Source organism: Fulmarus glacialis, unplaced genomic scaffold (assembly GCF_000690835.1).
Source record: "Fulmarus glacialis isolate BGI_N327 unplaced genomic scaffold, ASM69083v1 scaffold42726, whole genome shotgun sequence".
NCBI lineage: Eukaryota > Metazoa > Chordata > Aves > Procellariiformes > Procellariidae > Fulmarus > Fulmarus glacialis.
This window is the reverse complement of record NW_009217011.1, coordinates 6,900-16,502: the sequence shown is the minus strand read 5'-3', so window position 1 is coordinate 16,502 and position 9,603 is coordinate 6,900. Positions and strand designations below refer to the sequence as shown.

Sequence of the window (9,603 nt, the reverse complement as noted above, 5' to 3'; positions counted from 1 at the left end):
TGCCGGCGGAGTCGCCGCCCGGAGCTGCCGCCCGGAGCAGGTTTCATCCCCCGTCCCCCGAGAAGGGGCTGCGGCGCCAAGTTCGCGCCCGTCGGTTCGATGAAGGCGCATCGGCGCCCGGCCATGTCTTGTTGCATATGCCGCGGGTTTGGGGTTTTTTCTTCTTTCTTCTTTAAATCTTTCTCTTTTCAACCTCGCTGTTTTTAATTTAATCTAGGGAAGGAAAGGACTGGCAGAGGGTAAGAAGTGCCTTTCAAAAGAAACTAATGAAACCCAGGGAAGTTGCAAAACTGGATACCACAATCAATGAGGTACTGCACTTTGAGAAATTCTTTCTCTCTCCCCACTTCCCTGGAAACCTGGGAAATAAAAGCAGATCAAGTGATCAGGTTTACCTGGAGAGCTGTTGATCTGCTCTACAGTGGTAAAACCATGACTTAATACTCTGAAATCATTCAGGGAATGATAAGTACAAACTGATTATCAGGGTCTGACCAAAAGTGAGACCACATGGAAACCTGTAGTTGAGATTGTCTGTCTTCGCAGAACGGTAAGATGATTCCACAATGATATGGGCTCCTGCAAACAGAGTTTTTGCTTACTTTTCTTGTATTCAGTGTTATTTGCCTTTACTTCTTCATTCTATGTTCCTCCCATCAGGGAACACCTCCCTCTTTAACCTCTGTGTTCCTCATTGAGTTTGAGGAGCATCTGTGATAAACAGCTTAATCCTCTTTATTGTGAAACTCCAGTATTATCCCAGCATCAGACTGAAGCATTTCATCCCTGTGGAGGAAAGCTCAGTTCAAAATACAAGGAGTAATAGCATGAGTCTCATGTAAAATCCAAACATATGGGGAAATTAATCTTGTTCAAAGAACAGGAAACATAAATATTCCTCTCTGATGTGAGAATGTTACCTATTTAAAAGACAGTTGAAATGTTAAATTACACAGGATTTTTATTAGTTGATGTCATTTTATTCCCTTCTTTTCTGTCTGTTCTCTCCACCGCTTAGGTCCTGGAGGACTTCATGCACAGAATAGATGATGTTTGTAACCACAGTGGACAAATGGAAGATGTCTATTCCGAATTCAACAAATGGTCATTTGAAAGTAAGTTGGTTTTTGCCTGAGAATGGTATGCATTTTGTACCTGCCATGGCATTTCAGTTAAAATACGATCAGTGATGAATGTGTAGGCTGATTATTTCCAAACTATCAGCTACTATATCATGGAAAGTGGGTGGCAGAAAAGCCAGGAGACTATCAGTACGTTTGTAAAATTCATCAGCAGCTATACAAACTCTTCTGTCTGGTTATCTATGTGGCTTGTAAAAAAAGTCAAAAATAGTGACTTACAAATCCAAAACTTGAGGGAATCACAGTGTATTTATCTAGAGTGGGATCAGATACCACATGACCATTTTTGTCCATCTGATATTTGTTAATTATCAGCAGCAAAAGACCAATGAAGTGATCGAATAATGGTGAAAGTATTCATTGTAGACAAGGGCTGGAAAATCCCATTTTAAGTGTTTACATTGTGATTGAGAAGCACCGGAGTAAGGTACCAAGACAGGAGCCTCCATCTTTAGAAACAGAGTACATTAAGGAACCGTCTGCCAGGAATGACTTAGGGCAGAAGAAACTGCATCAGTGGCTCCCAACAAAGAGGAATGGTTGGGTATAGTGTGTAACTGAATGAGCTCTGCCAGGCCTGGCTGCTCTTGCTGGCTCATCTCAGCAACCTGTGTACTGAGTTCCTGAAAGTGGTTTTTTTTTTCCACTCTCAGTGGTGATGGCTGCTTTTGGAAAGGGAAAAATAGGAAGTGACAGCTTTAATTAAAAAAAAAAAAAAGCAAGTGGAAACAGGTGGAAACTTGTGGAGTGTGGGATGCTGCAAGTGTTTGCAAGTGGTTTCTGGTTGTGGAAAGGGCTATGAGATGCTGGGCTAGATGGCCTCTTCAGGCCCAGTTTTGCTGCAACTCAGTTCTCTTCAGTAGCTTTGCCTAATAGCTTATTTGCCAAATATGCCAGCCCTGCTTGGCAGAATGATCTGCTGCTCGTGAGGGGATCAGCGGTGGTTCTTATTTGTGAAGAAAGTGCTACTCTAAGGGCATCTTAGCTAGATATACTGCTAGTTGGGTCTGAGGCAAACATGCAGAAGGTGTTTTGAAGTGCTGTTCTCACAGATGTGTATCATAGAACAGAAGGATAATCCAAGCTATTCCTTGACAATAAATGGTAGACACCATGCACCCTTTTGTTTATATCATTTAATGATAATATTGCTTAACAACAGGTATCTGTCTGGTGCTGTATGGAAAGAGGTTTGGTCTCCTACAGCAGGATGTAGAAGAAGAAAGTCTGAACTTCATCAAGGCTGTAAAAACGGTATGGAAGAGTCTTTACCTGGGGCTGTAGTGATTTTCTGCCTCTACTATTATTGAGAGGAAAGTACCAGTTCAAATGAGTCACCTGAAAAAAGAAATTCAAGCTTCTGTGCTATATGTATATTGGCAGCCTTGCACATCCTAGGTGACACTTATATGCACAAAGCTAGTACTGACCATCTGACCGTCCCATTTATGAAATGCCTAAATATATAGGGGAAAAATGCTGTATGGACATCAGGGTAATCCTGGAAATATAATTGTCAGGTTGGTTGGTTAACTTTCCTCTCCCTCTGAGACACCTGTTGTGCAACACTGCTGTTTGTTGGGTGGGACCCTTGGAGTTGTGTGGGATTATGCAAATATGCTGGATTTGGAGGTTAGTCATTCCTGCAAGCACATCTGCTGCGCATCTTGCTGCAACTTGGACTCCGGTGATACATATCTGCCTAATTTTAGCCATCTAAATGACAGGCATCTAGCCTTGCCCAGTTTTTTAGCTCAAAAGAGAGGCACTGCCGAAGGGTGGCTTGTCCCATTCTAAAACAGGTGGGATGAATCACCTACTGGAGAAACCTCCTATCCTCTACTGGCTGTGCCTAATTTTTAGCTGCATAGAGCCGAAGTAGGTTGAGACCCATCCTTTCTGTCCAGGATGGAAAATCTGCCAGAATCTTGACTTCCTGAAAATTGCCTCCTATTTTACAGTATAACTTTTTCCACAGATTTCAAATAGATAGATTAAAGAAAGATTTAAAAAACTCTTTCTCCACCACAGATGATGGCTACTTTTGGAATGATGATGGTGACCCCCGTAGAAATTCACAAGGGTCTGAACACAAAAGTCTGGCAAGCTCATACTAAAGCATGGGATGATATATTTAAAACAGGTTATTGTTTTAAACACGATTTTTCTCCTTTCCCTTCATCTGTTTCCTAATTTGGTGGAATTAACTTTCTTCATACTTGCTACTGCCCTACGCTACTGTTAATTGCTGCCTTCAGCACAGATTGAGACACCTTTGCTGCAGCTATCCGCAAACCTATTTCAAGCATGGGAGCACTGTTTTCTTATGACTAACACTTAGGTCTGGTTGTGGGGCAATACCCAATCCCCAGGGAAGCCCCAGAAATTTGGGAGCCAGCAACGTCATAAGTCCAGTTTAATCTATCATAAAAGTAAATAGCCAGAAAGTGTATAATCTCTTTAAAGGCAAGGTATAGAAAAGGAGTAAGAAAAGGGACCTCTCTCAAAGGGACCTCAAAGGGAGTTGTTTTCTTGAGAAACAAGAATTTTACATGCAACAAAAGCCTGTTTGCTAAGAAAAGAAATGATAGGTTTTCTGAACAACCTGGAATATAGTCATAACTCTTAAAAACAGAAGCAATTTAAATCATAAGGTACAGTTTGGCTTTTTGACAACATTTTCTGTCTATTTAAGATGAATTGGCCTTCAAGGTTACAAAAATTACTCTAACTCTAGAGATGAAGTTAAGTTTATATTTTTCAATATTTTGCTAGACAGTGACAGTTATAGCTAAAGATTAAGAAGGGTTTAGGCACTTGGATGGTTGTAATGCTGAGTGATATATTTTTAGGTATTTGAGTACTTAATATTTCAGGAGTTTTGGTCATGCCAGCTACACGTGCACTTATTTTATTGCTTCTTCGTTTATGGGTTTTAGAAAAGACACTTTAAACCAGTTTTGTTCAGAAAAAACAGTTTGACACCTTCATTTGACATGAATAGCTCCTTATTAGGAACTGGTCTTACAATTGGGATATTCATAAGAAAGGGTGGGCAAAATCTAGTCGTCTATATTTAAAAAAAAAAAAGCATGTAGAAATTTGGCATCTATTTTTGCCTTCTCATAGTAAATCAAAGGCTTAAATTTCCCCTTGGGGAGTCTGAGTGCTAAGTCTCTGATTTTTGTAACACCTTGATCCCCTTTGAAAATCCAATCTAATAAATTTTACACACTTGTATGTCTGCTTGCTAAATACTTCACTCAACACATCTCTGATTTTCTTTCCTGATTTAAGAAAGCAGAATTCCTAATAGTTTGTAGGAGCTCTTTCTGTTCAGAAGTTATTTTTGTGACCGAGTTCTTTGTTTAAAAAGTGAAAATACCATTATTTATTCAGTATAATGCTCATCGCTTGAAAAAAGAACACTGCTTGGTATCCTCTTTCAAAATCCTGCATGTAAGATGTATTTTTGCTTTTATTTTTGAAGTATTTTTAGTGATTTTCCATTAATTACCTCCCGCTCCTCCCTCCTCAGCCAAGCACTCAATTGACTGTCGACTGGAAAAGCACTCTGCAAACCCTCAGGAGGATTTCCTGTGTGACATCTATTCTGGCGGACAACTTTCCAAGAAGGAGCTGTACGCTGCCATCGCAGAGCTCCAAATTGCTGGAGTTGAAACGGTAAACCTGACTTTCCAAGAGCTTCTTAAAATTAGCATCCTTCCAACTCCCTGCTTTCTTCCATAACAGCTAAGAGTGAGCTAATCCTGTAGTTGCTTCAGTGGCCTAAATGCACGTGAATTTGTACCTGAAATCGCTAGATTCTTTCTTCTGTTCATTACTCCTAGAGAACGCCTGGGATGGCTCATAATCCCTTAGGCTTACAAAATACCATAAGGCAGTGATCCCCTGTAAATGTTGCTTTGAACTTTTGGCAACTTCTTGTTTCTGTCACCACAAATGGAGGTCTTACGTTTCTTTTTGGTTTGTTTCAGACGGCCAATAGTTTACTGTGGGCTTTGTATAACATTTCACGCAATCCACATGTTCAGCAAAAGCTTTTCCAGGAAATACAGAGTGTTTTGGCTGCTAATGACAGTCCAAGTGCTGAGAACTTGAAGAATATGCCTTACCTAAAAGCATGTCTGAAAGAATCCATGAGGTAAAATTCTCAAATAATTCGCAAAAAGCAAAATGATCTCAAAGTTTTTTACCAGCTAGTGTGTGCTAGGGAGAAAGAATTTTCTAGTGTATATATATAATTTTGTTCACCTTGTTGTTTAGGGTAAACTGTGAAAGATACATGAAGGAAAAAATTCTGGGAATGTAACCCATTTTGTTTCTTTCACCGTAGATTAACACCCTCGGTGCCATTTACCACTCGCACCATCGACACAGAAATGGTTCTGGGAGACTATGTACTGCCCAAAGGGGTAAGTCAATTAATTTAGCTTATTAGAATATTTTGTTGTTGATTAACTGTCCTGTAAACCACTGAATTTGGTCATATTTCAGTCTCAAAATGACTTTGCCAAAGGATGAGTCCCAGGATAAGGAGTGAGGAATTCACACCAAGAATTCCCATAAACTGAAAACCATGCCTGCCTGCACTGCTGTTGGATTTAGACAAAAATATTTTGGTGTGCTGTTTGAAAAAATTTTTTCAAACTTTCCAATGATTTTCTGAGGAAACTATGACCTTTTCTGCGTTTGAATTAATCTTCAGAGAATTACATGACATCTTCTGAGGAAACTGCCTCACTCTTACTGTTACATTTTTTTTTTTCCCATTAACAAGCTGATTCACTTGGTAGCTCTAAGCCAATTTGTAATGAGACTCTCTCTATTGCTTTGTTTATAGACTGTACTAATGATAAATAGCCATGCCCTGGGTTGCAATGAAGAGTACTTTAATGGCTGGACTCAGTTTAAACCAGAGCGCTGGTTTCAGAAGAACTTAATAAATCCTTTTTCTCATGTTCCATTTGGCATTGGGAAGAGGATGTGCATTGGGCGCCGCGTAGCAGAGCTACAACTTCTCTTGGCCCTTTGCTGGGTAAATACTCTAAAAATGGCATTCTATAGACAATGTTGGGTTGTTCAACATTTAACCTAATCAGAAGATCTAGAAGCCAAAGCATGCTAACTGAAACGTTTGTGTTTCAGCTCATTCGCAAATACCAAATTGTAGCAACTGACAACAAGCCAGTAGAAACACTCCATTCAGGAATACTGGTTCCCAACCGGGAGCTTCCCATTGCATTTCACAGACGATAAGGTATGTGCATAAGGGTCTCCTGAGTACATGAGACTTTTCTTTGAACCTCATTTAGAATTTTCATAGAACTGTGAGTGCAAAAGAACAGATGTTTTTCTAAGCTTTATTCTCACAGTGTGAGATTTATTAAATGCCATCACGTTTTGTTACTTTTAACAGAAAATATTCTATGTACTACAAAAGAAGACAAATTTTGTATGGTTTATGTCTCTGAAGTTTGCTGTCTAGTTTTAAACTCCAAGACAGCATGTCTTCTGTTCATGATGCAGATCAGAGATGGGGAAATCAAAATGTATATACTGTTGGGAAAAATAGTAGCGATTATTTTGTTATAATATAACTTCTCCACTGCATTTGTAGAAGATATTTCCTGAAAAATAGCATTTGATTTTGAGCATCCATGTACAGTTTAAAAAGAAAATGCCCTAGTGAAGGAACGATACACCGGGGCACTACAGAGTTAAGATTAGAAAACTTGATTTTAGGCAGAAGGACAAAGAAAAGAAATATCTACTTGTAAATAGTCATGCAATGTTGCAACTTATTATACATTATTGGTTCAAAAAAATTGAATGTAAGATTTTTCTCTGCTCACAAGCTTATACAAATAAGCTAACAAAAAAGCTTATTTGTATAAAAATCTAAATTGGAGAACTCGGTCTTTGATCTAGAATTAAGTCCTCAAATTAGAAATCAAGTGACATTTAAATACTATGGGAGATTTTTTTTTGCTGGCCAATACCACGGGAGAAAATCACCGAATATAAATTGAGTAAGGGTATTAATTCCATTAACTCCTTTAACTGAAGTTTGTTCAGTGATATTTGCTTTTAAATAATAGATAACGATATAGATTCTTTTTAATACAGCTTGCAGAAAATAAATGACAACCCTGCTGCTGCCTTCTCTGAAAAAATATACGTCGACTGGGAAAGTCAAAGCCTATAGTAACCAGTGGAGAAACTGCAACACATGTCCCTTTAACAATTGCTGAGCCAGAAATAGTACCAAGAAAAGCTCCCATACTGTTTTATTGGAAAAATGTGGTTAGTTAGTTACTTCAGCTGTACTTAGCAATGTTAAAAGGAAAGAAAAATACCATGCATGTTCATATACCTATACAAATATACTGATTTAGCGCAGCTGAGGGACTGTTCAGGATAGAGCTTGATAATGAGCTGTGGAGTGTTATGTATAGTTCTTGTTAGTGCACAGTGAAATTATTAAAGCCTCAAGCTGTTCAACAGGCTAGCTTGGAAAGAGCTGGTTTCCAGTTTGTGGGTATCATATAGGACCTGGGGGAACAACAGTCACGACTGAACTGTTAGCTCAGAGTTGAAGAGCTTTGAGAAGTCAGCTTAAGCAAAAAGAAACTTGCTTAGTCCTTATCAAATTACCAATGTCATGAATTAAACTGAGAAGTAAGATGGCAGTCTATAATAAGGCTAACAGCAGGGCTTAAAAATTAGAGTAATTAAAGAAGTATACTTTACCTGATGTTATTCACTTCCTTAATAAAAGGGAAATAAGGACAAAGGTATATAATAGGATTTATTCCTCATGCCCGCACAGTACTTTGATTTGAGCAGTTGCAATACCGTGCCTGCCACATACTCTGCTCATACCCATAGAGTTTCATTCCTCCAACTCCCACACAAGCCATTTTATCACACCTTTAATGTAAAACCTTAGTGGTCTTTCATTGCACGAAAGGCCTTATCCATAAATGGAATCACTGGAATCCTATGGGTTCAGCCACTATTAAATGATGATTATCCTAACAGGATAGTTACTTCATCAGATGAGTAATATAAGATGTATGTTTCAAAGAACCACAGGAAATAATTTCGAAGAGGTCTATTTCTTGTGGAGATTTCAATACCTGTATCAAAAGGTTAAAGATGTCACTGCCCTGCATGTAATACTGTATGTTAGTTATTATGGTCACTAGTGTATTTTTCCCATGATGCAGTTTCAAGTACAGGTTTTTATATATAACCATGAATGGTTATTTTTATTTTTTTACATTCTGAAGTGATACAAGTTCTTAGCATTTGTTGGTCTGTCTCCTGTGGGGTTTTTTTGTTTGTTTTCCTCTGCTGTTATACTCAGACATGTAAATGTAGCCATTTTACAACGTGTAAAGCAATTTGTGCATTATCTGAATCTTTCTAGTCAATTTGGTAATAGTCAATTTTGTAATAAAATAAAGATTTGTATTTTTTTTCTATAAATAGTCTTCCATAGTTTATTATACAGTCTTTGTAGCGTTACAAAAATCTTGTCTTTCATGGTGACTTCTTGCAAAAAAGTTGCTGTGGTACTTTCATCCTTCTGCTTAATATCCCCATTGGGCTTGAACTTGAAATTCTACAAAATCAAGTTACTTTAATTCAACACTGAAAAACAACTGCTTTATGATACCCCAAAGTTGCTTGATTGTGTCCTATAATGACGCCCTAGCTGGGAAACTGTTTGCGAAGCCCAGCTCCTGGCAGGAGGGCATAGTGGGCACTGCCTGGCGCAGGAGCAGCGCGGGGAGGTGGATCCTGGGTTAGCAAGCACGGGGGAGTTAAGCTCTGCAGCACAGAGCTTTGGTGCCGAACTCCTTTTGTGCATTCATCTTCTTGCCATTCCTTCAATCCAGGCCAGCCCTTGTATTTGGGAATGCGTTAAATCCATGCCTGTGGTCCCTTTCCCTCTGTATAATCCTAGTGACCGCAGTGAATGCTAATGTTAGGAGGCTTTCTGCATCCATAGCGCAGACTGAACACTCTCCAGCGTGCACAGTACTGAGGTCTCCAGGGATGGGAGACATTTCTCTGCCACTATGACAAGATAAAATCAGTTTAAAGTTTTGAGGAAGGATGAAAATAGTTTGAACCTGTGCAGGATCAAAAGAAATGATGTATATAAAAAAAAAGTCATCCACCCAGCACTGTGACTGACAGACTGATGGGTACGCAAAGAGGAAATCTGACAGTTATCAAAACCATGCTGTCTTTGCCAAGTCAAGGCTGCCTCCGGCTGAGTGAATGATGGTGTAAGAAAAATCATATAGCACTATGTGAGAATGTTGCTTTTCTGAAAATCATATTGCAATGTGTGCTTTAGAGTGACTGTAGTTTGTGCTGCTGACACTAATCCGACAGCCGGGAGCACCGGGTCCCAGAGCCCGGG

General features: G+C 39.1%; 1 protein-coding gene across 1 annotated transcript; it reads left to right on the top strand.

Annotated features, from left to right (window-relative positions):
• Positions 1-175: 175 nt before the first annotated feature.
• Positions 176-6,422, top strand: LOC104069789 (1,25-dihydroxyvitamin D(3) 24-hydroxylase, mitochondrial). Its single transcript, XM_009579506.1, has 9 exons — positions 176-311; positions 1,019-1,115; positions 2,305-2,396; positions 3,174-3,285; positions 4,681-4,826; positions 5,141-5,307; positions 5,500-5,578; positions 6,007-6,201; positions 6,312-6,422. The coding sequence occupies exons 1-9, from the start codon at positions 267-269 to the stop codon at positions 6,420-6,422; spliced, it is 1,044 nt and encodes a 347-aa protein (XP_009577801.1). The 5' UTR covers positions 176-266.
• Positions 6,423-9,603: the final 3,181 nt, after the last annotated feature.